General features: G+C 37.2%; 1 protein-coding gene across 1 annotated transcript in view; it reads left to right on the top strand.

Moving 5' to 3' along the window:
• LOC115218064 (solute carrier family 22 member 3-like) overlaps window positions 1-20,000 on the top strand; it is a 44,590-nt gene that overhangs the window by 11,720 nt on the left and 12,870 nt on the right. Inside the window, exons 3-7 of the mRNA XM_029787833.2 lie at window positions 2,056-2,286; window positions 4,929-5,131; window positions 12,912-13,316; window positions 17,144-17,278; window positions 19,305-19,390. Of these exons, the coding sequence (XP_029643693.1) occupies window positions 2,056-2,286; window positions 4,929-5,131; window positions 12,912-13,316; window positions 17,144-17,278; window positions 19,305-19,390 (1,060 nt within the window). The remainder of the gene's footprint in view (window positions 1-2,055; window positions 2,287-4,928; window positions 5,132-12,911; window positions 13,317-17,143; window positions 17,279-19,304; window positions 19,391-20,000) is intronic.

The following is a 20,000-nucleotide window of genomic DNA, read 5'->3' as shown; positions in this document are numbered from 1 at the left end:
ACCCCGAGGACAAAGAAATAAGAACCCACAGTACAGAAGAAGCCATGGCCACTCATAATAAAAAGGAATACTGGTGGAATGTCCTAGTGAAGACCTCAATAAAATGTAAGCACAGCAGACATGATATAATGATTTGAGAGAGAGAAGAGAAACTATGTAGAGTTGTGGAAATTAGTTGCCCAACGGATGTTAACGTAAAGCTAAGGATCAGTGAAAAAGAGAATGCCTATGCTGAACTATTGAGAAATCTGCAGTTACTCTATCCAGATTACAAGTTCAGGTTTATACATGTAATTATAGGGTCACTGGGATATGTAACACACTGTCTAAATACCAATCCTGAGAAAATAGGCTTCTCAAAACCAGAAAGGAGAAAGCCAATTCGAAGACTACAGATCCAGTTCATCACTGGAACTGTAAATATCTGTAAAAGTTTAGCATTTAAATACATATGAGCATGTCTGTATATGCAACTATGTGCATGAGAATACGTACATAAAGCAAAACACACAAATCTGCACATATACATACATACAAACAAAAATACACACAAGCACACACACACATAAATTTATATACATATGTATATGTATGTATATATGCATGTGTGTATATGTGCTTGTGTGTTCATTTAATAATATAGATGAATAAGCAAACAAATTTGTAACATTGCCTACGAGGATCAAACACCGCTTCTACTGTAAAGCGTATAGCTCCGGTGTATGTATGTATGTATGTATGCATGTATATATGTATGCATGCATGTATGCCATTGTTCAGTTTTATTTCAAGATTTCTTGCCAATAGAGAAAGAGCTGTTTTCTAACCTAGATTCAAGGTGCCTTCATTGGAATTTCAACATCAACAACACTATTTATGTATGTATGTATGTATGTATGTATGTATGTATGTATGTATGTATGTATGTATGTATGTATGTATGTATGTATGTATGTATGTATGTAAATGGATATGCATATAATTATTGGAGCAGTAATAATTGTAAAATACCAGATTTAAATGTATTATTTAGCTACGTCAACCAGTTGCCTAATCTTCCCTTAATCCATTAGTAATTGGTAAAATAATTATCAAAGATGTATTGAAGGGAATTAATCTAACTAAATTTCTCTCCCCTGAGATATTTGAAGTCGTATCAACGTAAGAAGTTCATATTAGTATAAAATATTATCTAAAAATTAATTTGTTGTCTATATGTACGTCATTGCAATAGAAATACCTCGTCTCGTATTGTAGAGGCATTGATTTATTATCCTCAGGTTACTAAATTTTGTTTATCATTCTATGCTTTTTATGTGTTATAAAAATAAGAATATATGATAGATCGCTAGCCACTACACATTCTTAATTTTCTCTCCTTGTTTTTTTTACTGTGTTCCTTTCTGAGAAAGAGCGTAGGCTCGAAATGTTAAAGACTTTTTCACGCCCTGAGCGTTATACTAGTACATCTGTTTATTGTCTACACCACCTGTCATCGCCTTTTTTTTTTTTTGTTTTGTTTTTTTGTGAATTCTCCCTATAAAAAAAGCCTTGTTAAAGCGAAATATTATATTCCATTTTGAACCGATGCCAATACTGGATTTCTATTAATTTCATTGATACCTTACCTTCTTAAGTAACCGACGGCAACATGTGCATTGTAGTCTCTTTGAAGGACAAATGACTCGGTTTTAACTCCATCTAAAGCTGCACCTAGAGGTATCCATAACACAATTCAACTGTCAAGGATTGTAAGTATTTCCACAAAGGTCTACACAGGCAAGGTCAATACCATATTTGAATAGGGAATTATTAAGAAAAAATTTACCCCTTCCTTTAAAATTTGAACTTAGATCTTAAAAATCAACCCAATTAATTAAAATCTCTCTGATCTACTCTCGTCTCTAACTCGCATCGCTGTCATTATAAAATGTTTGTCTCATAAATGCCCTCAACTCTAATATTCATGATATAACATAAAAGCATTTCCTTCCGCTGATTCTTCAAATTTCATCATGAAAAATATCATAATTTTTTTTACCATCTTTGTTATAGTGGGATTTAGTCTGCGGGAAGAGAGCATTTGGTGCCCTTTCACAGACAATACTGGTGATTGGTATGACAGTTGGAGCGTTTGTAATACCATATTTCGCAGACCGTTGTGGCCGGCGACCAGTAATTATATTCTGCCAAGCAGCTATCTGGGTCTGTTCATTTGCTGTGGTCTTCATTCCATCACTGGTTCCATTCCTGGTACTGCGATTTTTCATTGGATGCTTCGAGCAGGTAACTAAACACTATTTTATTCTTTTCTACTCTAGCCACAAGGCCCGAAATTTTGTGGGAGGGGGCCAGTCGACTAGATCGACCCCAGTACGCAAATGGTACTTAATTTATCGACCCCGAGAGGATGAAAGGTAAAGTCGACCTCGGCGGAATTTGAACTCGGAACGTAAAGACAGACAAAATACCGCTAAGTATTTCGCCCGGCGTGCTAACGTTTCTGCCACTTCGCCGCCTTCTAACCACTATTTTATTATTTTAATGACCAACGCATAAAATTTCAAAGTCCCTTAAAAAAGAGAAATTCATTATATAAAAAAGCATATTAGCATATTTAAATTCATTGCAGGGTTAAATTAGACAGTTGACATAAAGGAAAAGAAAATATTCTATCCCATCCAAAAATAAAAGTATTTTAAGCAATTAAAAATATATCAACTAAATTATTGCAGGGATATAGCATTTTACTAAAGGTAACCGCTCTCAATTTCCATCACGGCTTCAAGACGGTTCCTCACTGTGTTTGTGGGAAAATCTTCGACCACATTGATCTTGACCACCATCTCGGCTTTGGTGATGTAGGCAGAGTGATTGGTGTCTTTCTCAATAGCACCCTACACATAGTAATCCATGAGATTACGATGGAGAGTTAGGAGGCCAGAAATTGGGGCTGGTAAAGTCGTCCAAATTCTCCAAAAACCACTTCGGATTCTCTCCGGAGGTTTGCTCTGTCCCTTTCTGTTAGCCATGGTTTCTTGGTCTCTTCAGATACTCGCCGGAGGTATGGCAAGGGGTCGAATCCTGCAGCCACTCATATATGGCCTTCCAGCAGCAATCCTCTTTGGCCAGGTTTTAATCAAAGTCTCCAGCGTCATAACATAGGTATTTGTATTGAGGCTAAGGGCCTTGTTCTGCTTTGCCGTATGAACCTTGGTGAGCGGACGCAGCCAGAGTGCTTACTCTGTCCCTTCCTGTTGGCCACAGCTTACAGGCTTTTATAGTGTTCACAGATTATTGAGCAACAGTCATGATGTCATTTTGATACCCAGTGCGAATTATTATGATACACGAAATTCTTATCCAATATTTATATGGCTTCCAGTACACCTATTTCTTTATTACCCACAAGGGGCTAAACACAGAGGGGACAAACAAGGACAGACATAGGTATTAAGTCGATTACACCGACCCCAGTGCGTAACTGGTACTTAATTTATCGACCCCGAAAGGAGGAAAGGCAAAGTCGACCTCGGCGGAATTTGAACTCACAACGTAGCGACAGACGAAATACGGCTACGCATTTCGCCCGGCGTGCTAACGTTTCTGCCAGCTCGCCGCCTACACCGTGTCAATTAACTGTTTCTTAATCACATCTGTAATCTTAATGCTCCTCAACGTCATCGACTGTTTTGCTTTAAACTGTTCCAAAAAAAAAAAAAATAAATAAAATAAAAGACATAAAATTCGTAAATTGTAGCCCAAATACTTGTACAATATCGTTAAAGCCGGCTTCGGAAAACAATGTACAACTGATGTAACTAGAATAGAGAACCTCTTTAACATATATTCTGGCCAGATTTATGTACGGTCGCTGACTTATTAACTTAGTCTTCTATGAAATACCATCTGTATATATGTTTTATTTATATTTAAGTGAAAAATAGATAGGTAGATAGATAGATAGATAGATAGATAGATAGATAGATAGATAGATAGATAGATAGATAGATAGATAGATAGATAGATAGATAGATAGATAGATAGATAGATAGATAGATAGATAGATAGATAGATAGATAGATAGATAGATAGGTAGATAGATAGATAGATAGATAGATAGATTAGCGAAAACCGAAGGGAAGGCAGTTCTTCTAGGAGAAAGATACTCTGGCATAAAATTTGCATTCAAAATAGTACCAGTCACCTTGCAATGCTTGTCAACGTGTCTATATGCCCCAAACAATATTTGTCTTGACATAGGCTCCCAACTCCTGTTGGAATCGTAGGTATAAACTCTCAACAATCATTGAAGTTGGCGAGGACCATCTTTTTCAAGTCATATTTTGTATATATATATATATTATATATATATATATATATATATATATATATATATAATATATATATATATATATATATATATATATATATATATACTGATGAACAAAAGATGTAGATAATACGTAATTGCGAAATCACTGGTGATCTGGAACTAAATTCTGTTTTTAAATGTCTTGCTTCGAGAGCTGCATTCGGTACGATTCGTTTATTTTTGGTAGTAATGGCTTTGAAAGACCCTCTTAGCGTGTGGCATTTATGTGTAATAATGCCCTCTATATAATATATATATATATAATATATATATATATATATATTATATATATATATACACTATTTCCACATGTTGGACCGTTGAAACGTTAATCCCTCTGTTTCTTTTCCCCTCCGTCCTTTCTATCGAAGAGCGTAGGCTCGGAACGTCAATTACTTTTCCATTCTTCCCGAGCGTTAAGCAAATGCATCTGCTACTTCTTCTCCCTTTACTGTCTTCTTTTGTTTTCTCTAAATTTGAACTATATACCGTATATATATATATATATATATACATAAATGTAACGTTATTTTTCGTGTGTTTTTTGCCACAGGGTTATAGTGTTCCAACGGCAACTTTAGCATTAGAGATTTTTCCAACGGAAAGACGAGCATTCATCTCAATGATCCGCGGAGTAAATTGGTCCCTGTCTTGTTTGGTTCTCGGTATGTCAGGCTATTTCATGCGTAATTATAACTGGAGGTACTTCGCACTGCTGGTGTCTTTCACGGCGACTGTATTCATCATCGACATCTTGTGAGTAACGTAAAACTTTCTATTCATTTTAATCATGGCGCAGGCGTGTCTGTGTGGCACGAAGTTTGCTTCTCAATAACATAGTTCCAGTTTTCTTTCCAACTGCATGGTTCTACGTAGAACTTCCGTCATTTGACTTCTACTGTAACCGTGGGTCGATCAAGTCCTTGTGAATGGATTTGGTTAACGGAAATTGGAAGAAGCCTGTTGTATAAACACACACACACAAAAACACACACACACACACACACAGACACACACACACACACACATGCATATATGTATATATGCATGTGTGTGTGTGATGTGTTTTTGTTTGTCCCCTACCACCTCTTGGCAAACCAGTGTTGGTCTGTTTACGTCTCCGTAACTTGGTGTTCCATCAAAATACAATCGATAAAATAAGTATCAGATTTAAATTTAGTAAGTACTGGGGTAAATTTGTTCGAATAAACCCTTCAAAGCAGTGCCCCAGCATGACCGCAGCCCAAACACATAAAAGATAAAAGACATATAAAGGCCAGCAGCCAAGAACACATATTTGAAAATGTGTTGCTGCTTTACTTATTTAGCCCCAAGTCAGATCTATAATGAGAGATGTTTCGAGATGTGAACCACAACTATCCCGTCTTTTTCATGCGTAGAACTAAGTTATCGAATGCTGTTCTTTTATTATCATTTTTAAGCGGTCTGGCCATATCTGAAATTGTTTTTAATGATATTTCTAAGAGATGGGAGAACGAGGAATCGCGTAGAGGCTTCCAATTTTGGTTCGGGTTCAAAATAGGCTTAACTGAGCAAACAGTTCACGTTGCTCCAGTTAACTTAATTGGCAAAAGAAACCGCTACCTGTAATTCAAAGGGTCAGCTTTGTCACATTCTGTGTCACGCTGAATCCCCCTGAGAACTACGTTAAGGGTGTGTGTGTCTGTAGAGTGCTCAGCCACTTGCACATTAATCTCACAGACAGGTTATACGTTAATCGGATCAACTGGAAGCGACAGATTGCCAGTAAGTAAGGACTGTCAGTTCCCAAAAGTAAGCAGTTACAGTAAGCATTTTCTATAAAATTACCGAGTGTTCCATTAAGTAACAGAGATGTTTTCAGCTTACCAGGGTATAGTAAAAACTTTATTTTCAGAGAAAGTACGACTTTAATACCGTCCTTTCCAAAAAATAAATAATGAAGGCAGAACGTTTGCAACAAAAACCAAAGATTAGAAAACAAAAATCGCCTCCATCATACTACATTTTTTTTAATGATTTAAAATTGTATCCACCACATGTGTCAATGATTCAGGAGACTGCTTTTTACGATCTTTATGTATTAAGGATCATGCTTCTGGAATCAATAGCAACTAGTGTAGTAGTGTCTTATTGATATTACACTTAACCGTGCTAATAACAGTATTAAATCAATCATACCTTGTATAACAACAATGAAAACAGCGAAAAGTCTCCTATTCAAACGTGGATTATATATGATTTAATGTATATGATCGATTCTTTTAAGTCCTTAACTTAAACCTCAGTCCTCAAAGTTTGTCTAATGTCTTTCTAAGCCTTGCACGAGTTCACCGATAAAAGATTATTCGACAATAACTCACACTTCATTGAGAACATCTGTTTTCACTCGCATCTCACTGATGGTTGCGTGCTTTATAAAACGAAAAAAAAAAACACAAAATGAAAAATATTTCCGTTGTTCTGTGTTCGAACCCAAACATACCACCAAGCCTTAGAGTGGGCTGCGAATTTTGTAAGTGGCGGCTGCAGAAACCCATCATTATCATCATCATCGTCGTCGTCGTCGTTGTCATCATCATCATCACCACTACCATCATCATCATCATATTCATCATCATGATCATCATCATCAACTCTCTCTCTCCCTGTCTCTGTCTACCTGTCTGTCTATCTGTCTGTCTTTCTGTCTGTCTGTCTGTCTGTCTGTCTGTCTGTCTGTCTCTCTCTCTCTCTCTCTCTCTATATATATATTATGTATATATATATATATATATATGTATATATGTATATATATGTGTGTGTGTATAATATACATGTATATATTTAACATTTTATTTAACATTTACATATGCTTAACAATAAACATATATGATGCTATATGTATACATACATACATACATACATACATACATACACACAAGTTTACTTTGTTATATATATATATATATATATATATATATATATATATATATATATATATATATATATATATATGTGTGTTTAAAGGTCACAATACATGTATTAAAGCGCTACATGTAATGTGACCTTTAAATAAATAATATTTATTGCTCACCAGATGGAGCACTTTTTAGTTGAATTTTCTATCACGCATCATTACATTATATATACATACACACACACGAGGAATTGCTGGAAAGTTCTTGGCTCTGGGTAAAAATAAAAAATACAGTAGGATCAGTTAATTATGATTTTATTCAACATATTCCCCTCTCAGATTCACACATTTATTCCAGCGGACTACAGTTTTTCTGAACCCTGTAAAAGAACTCGGAAGGTTGGACCTCCAACCAAGCCTTTCGCGAGAACCTTAAAACCACACACACATACACACGCACATATATATCTCGGCCTTAGTTATACAAGGGTTTGATAAAACTAGTCTATAAATTAAAACTGACCCCATAAAACAGTGAAAAGCAAAATCTGTAACAATTCTTTCTTCCTGATACTTTAGTAGCTTCTAAGCTGAATTGAAGGCAGCATGTTCTTTGTCTATCTCCTTAACTTTTTGGGGATTTTAAGTAAAATTATACTAATGTGTCCATCTGTTTTAAATTAATCAAATTCTGTGTCTTTGTGCAGCTGAGGATTGCTCTGCATTTAAATTGATGTAATGGTTGCATTGTTCAATTAAATGGAGTTGCGTGAAAAGATCGTACTGCATTACCTCTGGTGGATATCCTTGTTGCTTATTTTGCTTATATATATATAATATATATATATATTATATATATATATATATAATATATATATATATACATAAACACATAGATACATGTGAATATTCCTTCATACAATATATGTCTGTGTTTGTTTTTGTGTGTGCATGTGTGCGTAGATGTGTGTAGATGTATACATAAGACAGGCTTCTGTGCTATTTCCTTATACAAACTCACACTCATAAAGCATTAGTTGACTGGAGGCTTTCAGCTGCTGATATTTTCTGCAGTAAGCATGCATTCCTGCAGAGACCATGTTATCAAATGAAAGTAACACGATACGTGAAATTCATCGTTGGTAAAACATGCACTGTCCCAATTTCAGACTGTTAGCAAGTATATGGTATTGGTTGCTGTTAACAAACTAGAATTAATGCTGTTTACTACTACTACTACTACTACTACTACTACTACTACTACTACTATACTACTACTACTACTACTACTACTACAACTACTACTACTACTAATTTTTATGGCTCCCGTTATTATTATTATTGCTATTATGTAATGATAATAATAATAATAATAATAATAATAATAATAATAATAATAATAATAATAATAATTATTATTATTATTATTATTATATTCCCTCATCCTTCGCCCCGGTAATAAATAAATGAATTCATCATCATCATCATCATCATCATCATAATAATAATAATAATAATAATAATAATAATAATAATAATAATAATAATGCGGCGAGCTCTCAGAATCGTTAGCAAAATTTACGCCGGGCAAAACTCCTTTCGGAGTTGATAAATTAATTAAGAACCAGTGAAACATTGGGGTCGATGTAATCGACTAGTTCCCCCCCCCCCCGCCGCCGCTAGTATGAAGGATTATTATTATCTGTTGGTGAGTTCCTTTTTTGTTAAAAGTCCCCCTGTTTCTTGGGAGTCTTATCGAATTTATTCCATTTTTTATTCGACGTGGAAAAATTTAGAATTTTGCTCAATGCGTGGCACCTTGAGCAAGTGTCTTGTACTATAGCCTCGGGTCGACCAAAGCCTTGTGAGTGGATTTGGTAGACGGAAACTGAAAGAAGCCCGTCGTATATATGTATATATATATATATATATATATATATATGTAATATATATATATATATGTGTGTGTGTGTCTGTGTCTGTGCTTGTCGCTCCCCCCCCAACATCGCTTGACAACCGATGATGGTGTGCTTAGGTCTCCGTAACATAGCGGTTCGGCAGAAAATACTGACGAACCACATGGTTCCGGGTTCAGTCCCACTGCGTGGCACCTTGGGGAAATGTCTTCTACTATAGCCTCGCGCCGACCAAAGCCTTGTGAGTGGATTTGTTAGACGGAAACTGAAAGAAACTCGTCGTATATATGTATGTTTGTGTGTATGTTTGTATGTCAGTACTTGTCACCCCAACATCGCTTGACAACCGATGCCGGTGTGTTTACGTCCTCCGTAACTTGGCGGTTCAGCAAAAGAGACTGGTAGAATAAGTACTAGGCTTACAAAGAATATGTCCTGGGGTCGATTTTCTCGACTAAAAGCGGTGCTTCAGCATGGCCACAGTCAAATGACTGAAACAAGTAAAAGAGTAAAAGAGCAAGAAATAGCTTCGAGGAGTTTCAGTCGTTGATGAGAGAGGGGGAGAGGCAGAGGAGTGTCTTGCTACAAAAATTAGAGAGGGTGACAGTTGTACGTCTGTTGGTGTGACTGCCAGACAAGCAAGCAGGCAAAACAAGATAACCGTCCCAATTATAAACAACAACAACTCCGACACCACCCCCACAATCACCTCTTCCGCGACCACTACGAGCAACAACAGCAACAATGACAGCAACAGCAACAGCAGCAGCAGCAGCAGCAACAACAACAACAACAATAAAGCTATGACGAGAGAGAGAAATAAGCAGTACAGTAACGGTATAAATTATTTCTATTTCTTTACTACCCACAAGGAGCGAAACACAGAGAAGACAAACAAGGACATTATATCGACCCCAGTGCGTAACTGGTCCTTAATTTATCGACTCCGAAAGGATGAAAGGCAAAGTCGACTTCGGCGGAATTTGAACTCAGAACGTAGCGGCAGACGGAATACCTGTTTCTTTACTACCCACAAAGGGGCTAAACACAGAGAGGAGAAACAAGGACAGACAAACGGATTAAGTCGATTATATCGACCCCAGTGCGTAACTGGTCCTTAATTTATCGACTCCGAAAGGATGAAAGGCAAAGTCGATCTCGGTGGAATTTGAACTCAGAACGTAACGGCAGGCGAAATACGACTACGCATTTTGCCCGGCGAGCTAACGTTTCTGCCAGCTCGCCACTGGTATATAAATGATATAAATGATTTCACACCGTTAGCAAGTAGCTTGCTTACTTCGGTCAACGATATGAACATCACCTCAAACAATAGCATCGCTTTGGCTCCGACTAACACTAAGAACAGCAGGAATAACACCAGCAACAAAAACGATATAGTCAACACCAACAATAACAGCAACGATAAAAATAACTTCTTTGCAGGAGTAACAAAATTGCAGGAGCAAATCTCCCCGGAAGGAAAACATGCGTACCTGAGTGAAGCACAAAAACTCCTCAATAGAGGGCGTAGGAAAACCAAGCATGCTATTCTTTCAGATTTTATGGAGAAGACGGCCAGAAGGACCATCGTATAAAAATGTGTGCCGCTGAAGACGAGGGAAATCTTCACTGTGGCACACACCCAAGTCGAAAAATGCTTGAAGGGCATTTGAACTGATATTGATTTCCTCACGCGAGGGAGACAATATGATTTTGTGGAAGTGAGGTTCCTCACTGAGGCATGGCCCCAAAACGCTCAATGGTCCAGTGCAAACACGAGGATATCCTTCTCCTTCCCATATACCTTGGACGACGGGTGGTGAAAGTTAAAATATCAGATGTGCCACCAGAATTACACATTTGGTGTTTGGTTGCATGCGCAGTAGTCGAAGGCTCGGATTCGCTTCTAGAAATTAAAAAATATCAGAAGGAGAACTGGTCCGGAATCGGGTTGGGGATTTTGATCCAGGTAAAACCGGAATCCCTGGACGATGTCCCCAACCTTGTCGAGCTACCTAGCGGGGTTCAACTCCTGATCGTGGTGGAAGGCAGAAAGCTAAGGTGCCATACTTGTGGGTCTAACACACATTTGAAGGCCCTCTGCCCACAACAACAACAAAATGGAACTCCAGAAACGGCTACTTTGCTACCACCACCACAAGAAGGTCAAAAGCTGCAACAATAACCATTGCAGGAACAGCCATTAAATCAACATCTTCAAAGAATCCCACCACCACAATGGTACCAAGAACTGTAGCGGTGGAAACAAGCAACGCCCGACCATCCCTACAGACAGGCGACACAGATACACCATGTACTCCCGACGCTGGCGATTTAGAAGCCTTTTTATGCGGCGAGGAGGCATTGAAGACCCCACGAAAAATTTGTTTTGGGGAAAAACGGAAAAATAATTCAAGCAAATGCCGTCCTAAGCTGAAAATGATAAGACAGGACGAGGAAAATTCCCCTAATCCTTTAGCTACTCTAACAACACACCGATACACTAACCCAAATCCCAACAACAAAAGCAATGCACACTCATTCAACCACAACCTCATCTACAAAAACACCAAAGCAGAAACAAATACACGAAGAGAAACTACAATCACAAAAACAACTCGTACAACTTACTAGAGAACCCGAACGCCTCATCAATATAACAGTTGATCGCAAGAACAACAGCGAACTGATGCAGGAAGTAGAGAAAAGAAAAATATTCATAGAAAAAGACCAGGGTTCAATGACACTATAAAACTCAATAACACTATAAAATGGTCAAAACTTTTCACACAGGAACTTAGTTCGATTTGAAAACCCCACTAGAATGGGAGAAAGCGCTAATACATGATCTAAGTTATACGATGTATAAAAACATGTAATATACAAATAAATATCTGTAAATATAAAACCATCCGAATTTCTGAGTACCTCATTTCTTCTAATATAAAATCCCTGTACATCATCTCCAAACCTTCCAATATATATATAGCTTCTTTATTGCCCACAAGGGGCTAAACATAGAGGGGACAAACAAGGACAGACAAAGGGATTAAGTCGATTACATCGACCCCAGTGTGTAACTGGTACTTTATTTATCGACCTCGAAAGGATGAAAGGCAAAGTCGTACGCGTGTGTGTGTGTGTGTGTGTGTATGTGTGTGTGTGTGTGTGTGTTGTGTGTGTGTGTGTGTGTGTGTACACAAACAAGGTTCTAGTTTCCGCCTACCAAATCCACTCACAAGGAGGCTATAGTAGAAGTCATTTGGTGCGACGCAACGAGACCAAACTTAGGGCCACGTGGTTGCTAATCAAACTTCTGACCACACAGCTACATCTGCGCCTACGTATGTGTGTATGTATGTATGTATGTATGTATGTATGTATGTATGTATGTATGTGTATGTATGTACGTACGTATGTATGTATGTATGTATGTATGTATGTATGTATGTATGTACGTACGTACGTACGTATGTATGTATGTATGTATGTATGTATGTATGTATGTATGTGTGTATATGTAATTCCTTAAGTATTTGAGTATTATGCTTTTATTAAAGCTGCAAAGTCTTACATATATATATATATATATATATATATATATATATATAATATATATATATATATATATATATATATATATATATATATATATATATATATATATATATATCGTTGAAATTAGAATCTTTACTCTGTATTATCTGTCGCATTGCAGATTTTTAAAAGAATCTCTTCGGTGGCTTTTTGTGAACAATCGTTTGGATCGTGCTAAAGATATTATACGACATGCAACGAAAATGAACAATATAGACTTTGATCCGATTTGGCATAAACATGTTGAAATTGCCGGGGAAGAATGTGTCAAGTGTGATATTCTCAATGATAAAACAACTACCATTCCTCTCATGTCGTCGAATAATGAAAAAGAATCTGAACTTGAGAAGAGTACTTCCATAAATTCTCTGTTTACAATTGAGCCACCACCGATCACCATTGAGAATACAACCGAATATAATGTAACACCAGAAGAAACTCCAAGTAACAAAGACAATCCTAGTTCTTTGACGCTGTTTACAGACCCGGCTTTACGAAGTATCATGCTGATACAGATATACTGCTGGTAAGTGTTTCACATATATATATCTTGGGCCATCATATATATATATATATATATATATATATATTGGGCCATCCCATAGATAATGTGGTTTTTTGTGATATTTTTATTTTTCAAAATTAAGACAAACAGTTCTTTTTTTAATCTAAAATATACTCTCCTTCATTTTCTACAATGGTCTTCAATCTATCTGGTAGACTTGCTTGTTCCCACTTCAAAAATTCACTTGTCCGTGACGAAAAATACACTTTCTATACTGTTCTTTCCTCAATTCATATTTATCCCGTCCAAGTGATTTTGAAGACTGCGGAATAAATAGTAATCAGATGAGATAATGTCCGGCAAATATGGTGGGTGCGGCATCACTTCCCATTCAAACTGATCCAGCCTTTGGAATGTCATCCTCGCTGTTTGCGACCGAGCATTATCCTGGTGGAAGAACACCTTTCGTCTTGAAACCAAAGATGGTCGTTTTTCTTCTAGCGTTGACTTAAGCCGCTCAAGCTGCTCACAGTAGATATCCTTTGTTATCGTTTGGTTTAGGTTTAAAAGTTCAAAGTAGACTAAACCTTTAATATCCCACCAAACAAATAACAACACCTTACGTGGGTGAAGGCCTTCTTTAGTCTGGGGTTCCGGTGTTTCTCTTTTCCTTACCCATTGACTTCGGAGCTTCATATTTTTATAGAAAACTCATTTCTCATCATTAGTCACTATTCGGTCCAAAAACGGTTCATTCAAAGAAGGGCACGCATTCACTTTCTGCGCACGGTTAGACTCGGCAAGTTCGCGATGAACCCATTGAACGAATTTACTGACTTTTCCGATAACACGCAGGTGTCGATGAATGACTGAATGACCAAATCCAAGCTACTCCGCTAGTTCCTCAACAGTTACGATGGGACTTTGTTCTACCAGGTTTTGCAGGACATCTTCGTCGAGCTCTGTAGATCTTCCAGGACGAGGATCGTATTCTAGGCTGTAGTTTCCGGCTCGGAATTTCTGGAATCATCGTTCACACTGGCTTACGTTTATTGTCCGATCCCCATATACTGCATTAGTTTTATATTCCTCACACTTTCCGTTGCGTTGTTGCCTTTATTGAACTCATAAAGCAAAATATGCCGAATATGCTCCTTTGTTACTTCCATTATCTTCTTAATCCTTTTTGCTCCTTGTGGAGAATAGGGCCTCAGCAGTTGTTCTCCACTTTTTGCGTTCATTGGCGTCTTTCTTGACTGCTGCCCATGTCAGGCCGGTGGTCCTGAGCTCGTCCAAAATGCTCCGCTTCCATGTCTGCTTCGGACGTCCTCGCTTCCTTTTCCCCTGCGGGTTCCAGTCAAGTGCTTGTCGTGTCCCATTTGAGGGTTCTTTCCGCAATGTGTGACCGATCCATCTCCATTTCCTTCGTCTAATCTGAACATGTATGGGCTCCTGGTTGGCCCTTCAAAACTTGCACTAAGAATAAGCTCAAGGTACATTTACTACTCGCTATCATACCAAGTTGATGCAGATAGTTTATCCTGTCCCCATCCGACTTTTAGTTCATGCAATTGACAAAACCGCATTATTTAGGGGATGACCCAATATATATATATGTATGTATATATAGACACCCTCACACATGTATGTATGTATGTATGTATGTATGTATGTATGTATGTATGTGTGTGCAATTAAATTAGAAAAGGTAATGCTAGATTCAAGACTCATCAAGGGAGCTTGTAATTCATATTTATTTTCTTCAAATTTTATGGTTATGTCTATCTATCTATCTATCTATCTATCTATCTATCTATCTATCTGTCTGTCTGTCTGTCTCTGTCTCTCTCTGTCTCTCTCTGTCTCTCTCTCTCACTATATATATATCTGTCTGTCTGTCTATCTATCTATATATTTATTTAACAATGCTCTAGTGTGTTATTGTATGTGTGTGTGTGTGTGTGTGTGTGTGTGTTTAGAAATGCAAACTTGAAGATTCTTCATATTCTGTAACCTTTTAAGCATTCCAATTACTCCGTCAAATGTGGTGCTTATTTATTGACATTGTTTCGAATTAATCACGTATTATCTCGTAGCTTTGAGATTTTGATGATGCAATTTTTAGTTTTAGAATGACATTGTAGGGCCGGTTTGAACATAAAACAGACATAATATTTTGGCTTAACACGGTCCGTTTAAACGCTAACAGGTCAAAGCTCTAGTCATGAAAAATCATCCGCACCAGTTAGCAATTTATCGTAATAGTGTGTGGGATACGTTGTTTATCTCTATAATCACAAATAGTAAGGTATATGAACATTTTCATAGAAACATTGCTGTAGTTTAACAAAACAAGTAAGTACATTTGGGAAAGAAAAAAATCAGATATTTCACACGTTCACTTTTTCCTGTAGCGAAATGAGATTTGTGCAACGTCTAAGATAATTGTAACTGCACATCTACACTAAGTAGTAATCTTTTTTTCAAATTGCTATAATCTACTGGGATTGGAGCTTATCTCGTGCCCTTAGCAATAAAGAAATGCATAACATTTTCTTTCAGAGATGTTATAAAGTCGGTTAATCGCAGATCAGCCATGGCTGAATAAGGCTGATCAGCCACGATTGCTCAAAGGCGTTTCGCTAATGACTATTCTGTATTCTGAATAAGGTAAAACGCAAGGGATAAAAGATAGAAAAAGGCACATATAAAGGGCTCTGATGAGTTAATAACTAGTCTGAGAATTGAAAACATGTTTAAGAAAATGTAAGTTCTGTATATTTTATAGAAGTCACTAGATGCTGTGTTAAATAATTCAAGAAACGAGAAAAATATAGTGAAGATTCTTAATTATGGCGGCTTAGAAGAAAAAAATTGATTGGCCATAATTAGTGACGTATGTGAATTCCAGTAACTTTGGTTCTAATCAATTATATAATTTCTCGTACTTGGAAATCTTTATCATAATTACAGTTTCTTCATTATTGAGAAACCATCTGAGAGCGTCCACAATTTACAATCGGAAACAGGAAATGATTATAAAAGCCGAGTAGCAAAAACTCATTGTTGCCATTTCCACGTCCTTAGAACGAGTTAAAGTCATCACAGGAAATAAGTGTAACACCTGGTAATTAAATGTTTCGACCCGATGCTCACTACTGAAGGAGTCTCTTCTCTCTAACTCAAGGCTCTAAGGAAAACAAAACAAAAGGAGCATTTATTCATCATTATGTTTTTCCATTGCTTTCTTGCAAGCATTGTAGAGGAATCCAGGAATCGGATTTTGCGATGTGATTTCCATTCTCCACTGAGCCATGTCAGTTCCCTTGCTTCTTTGTGTATTCCTATTTTCCAGGTGGCTTTGATATTGAAAGCGGTTTGGGTCCTCCTACATTAGTACCCAATCAGTATGAAAACGAACCTTTTGACGGAGACCATGTTAGTTAGTTAGTTAGTTAATTTTTGGCTCAAAAGCAAATAGCAAGGCCATGTAGGGGGACATGGAGTTAAGTACAGGGTGGTGTTCATGTAAAGAGTTCAGGCCACTTGAGGTCAAGGGAGACTTTGAACAAAGCGGTCGTCGGCATCTTCACCATCTCGTCTGGCAGCTTGTGATTCAGTGAGGATTATATAGTATTTATAATATTCATTTCTCACAGGATTAAGTCTTTATTTACATCCAGGTAAACAGAACGAGAGAGAAGATTGGTCAAAGCCATGAAACACATGGTAGTGTTCGTAAGGGAGGTAATCGAACTGTTGATTTTTCTTTGATATGCTTCTTGCTCTATCTATTCAGCTACGTTATTTACTTATTTAAATGAACCTTCGTTTATTCCTATTTACAGGGCGATCAATTCAATGTCCTACTATGGTATCTACTTAGCAGTGACGTCATTGAGTGGTAACAAATATTTCAACTTCCTTGTAACGGCAGCATGTGAGTTGGTCACTATGACTTCCGTGTGGAAATCCTTCATGTGGTGGGTAGAAATATAAATCTAATTTCCTTCATAAATCGTTAACATATACTTGCTTCGCGTTGACTAAGAATATTGCCTAAACTGTGTCGTAATGTAGTAATTATTGTGTATATATTTATGTCATATCTCGGTTTAAGGAAGTCGGCTAGCAGAATCGTTAGCATGCCGGACAAAATGCTAAGCAGTATTTCGTCCGTCGTTACATTCTGATTTCGAATACTGATTACATTATCTACGAACAGAGCCATAGTGTTGAGAAGACTGTTTCAAAATCACATTCTGGCTGGTTCGATCCTGCTGCGCGACACTATGAGCAAGCTTTCTCTACATTAGCTAGGAATCGACTTGAGTCGATCCCAGGCTAAGGTAATTGGGAAACTGTGTGAAAATCTGTCCGATAGACAGTACCAGTGATTTGAGGTCTCAACGTTTTGTACAGAGACGACGAATTATGTCTGTTATGACTTTGAGCGATACAGAAAGAGTAAAAAGATATAAAATCGGTTTTAAACTCTTGTTTCAGGTCAGCACAGATCGGAGGTCAAATGCATTCAGAAATAAAATAAGTTCGATGATTATTCTATGCTATTATTTATCTTTATATTGTCCTAATCGAGTTGACCTATAATCATAAGTGACCTAGCTGGGATCGTCTCACCTTTTTTGTCGCCATTTCAATGGCAGAATCGTTAGCTTAACAGCATTTTGTCCATATTTTGGATCTGAGTTTATGTCAATAAAGCCTTGGTGCCTACACAGACCACGTCCACAACGTCTGTCTAATGAAGCTTACCCAGAATCCAATACCACCGCTTCTTTTTCATTCTTAGACGAAGGAGCAAAAGGTCTGAAATTTAAATACTTCACAAGTCATGAGAATTGAACTTACCAAACTCTTCTACTTCGCTTTGCATCAACCGAAATCTCTGTTGATGCTTGAAAATCGTCAAATATCCGAGGAAAACAATTACAAAACAAAAGATACTTCAATGGAAGCACTCCGTCGGTTACGACGACGAGGGTTCCGGTTGATCCGAATCAACGGAACAGCCTGCTCGTGAAATTAACGTGTAAGTGGCTGAGCACTCCACAGACACGTGTACCCTTCAGGATAATGCGCAGCCACAAACAGCGAGGTTGACATTCCAAAGGTTGGATCAGTCTGAATGGGAAACGATGCTCCAATCGCCATGTTCGCTGGACATTGCTCCATCTGATTATCATATCTCGGCAGTCTTCAAGACCATTTGGACAGAAAAAATATGAATTGTGTAGTATTTTTGGTAACGGACAAAATGAATTTTGGAAGAGGAGCTCTACAAGTCTACCAGATAGATGGAAGAGCATTGTAGAAAATAAAGAAAAGTATATCTGAGATTAAATAAGAAGTGTATTTATCTTAATTTTGACAAATAAAATAAGTATAAAATAAACCGCATTATTTATGGGATGACCCAATATTTCACATCTCGAAAGGGCGATATTTTTACGATGTCGACAGACATTTTGTAAACATAACGGTTTGAATCAGATAAACGACCGGCTGAAAGTTACTTTAATTCAACGGTCAGCCCGTCTGTGAAATAGGCAGAAGATTTGGGTTCGAATCCCACAGATAAACTCAAATTCTGCTGAGGCCAACTTTGACATTTCATCCTTTCGAGGTCGATAAACAAAGTACCAGGTAAGTACTTTAGTCGAAATAATTGTCGTACTTCTCAGCCCCTAAAATGATTGGTCTTGTGCCAGTAATTAAGTGTTAGTGATAGCTGTATCCACTTCGAGTCTCAACCTTTAAAATGATATAATTTGCATCTCGAAGCGTCAAAAGTTTGAAGATTGAAACATAGACACAGACACAGACACACACAGATACACACACGCACACACACACACACACACACACACACACACACACACACACACACACACACACACACACACAACACACACACACACACACAATTTTCTAAACGCTTTTACACCTTCATGTTACTTAGTTTTATTACTTTTCTTTTTCCGGAAGGTTTGGAAGGAAAAAAGCTCTCATTGGATATTTACTAATCGGATCGGTGTCCCAGTTTGCAGCAATATTTATAAATCTTTATGTCGGTAGGTTTTATGATTCCTGATTCTCATTTGCCATCTGTCATCGTCATCATCATCATTATTATTGTTGTTATTGTTATTGTTAAGGCGGTGAGCTGGCAGAAAATGTTAGCAGGCCGGGCGAAATGCTCAGCGGTATTTCGTCTGCCGCTACGTTCTGAGTTCAAATTCCGCCGAGGTCGACTTTGCCTTTCATCCTTTCTGGGTCGATTAAATAAGTACCAGTTACGCACTGGGGGCGATGTAATCGACTTAATCCCCTCCCCCAAGCTGCCCTTGGGAAAAAGTATTATTATTATTATTATTATTATTATTATTATTATTATTATTATTATTATTATTATTATTATTATTATCATTATTATTATTATTATTATTATTATTATTGTTATTATTATTATTATTATTTATGTCAGTCTTAATGCTGTAATGTTGGCATATTGTCCAGTGGATATAGCTGCTTGCTTTCTTGCATTTTATTTATAGCTACATATGCTTCGAGATTTACTGTTCTCAAATAGAATTATTTCATGTTCTTGAAGTTTCTAAATTATTATGACGTCAATATATATATATATATATATATATGTATGTATGTGTGAGTGTGTGTATG

The sequence above is a fragment of the Octopus sinensis genome, linkage group LG12 (genome assembly GCF_006345805.1).
Source record: "Octopus sinensis linkage group LG12, ASM634580v1, whole genome shotgun sequence".
Taxonomy (NCBI): domain Eukaryota; kingdom Metazoa; phylum Mollusca; class Cephalopoda; order Octopoda; family Octopodidae; genus Octopus; species Octopus sinensis.
The sequence above is the reverse complement of the archived record's forward strand: the minus strand, read 5'-3'. Positions and strand labels throughout refer to the sequence as shown.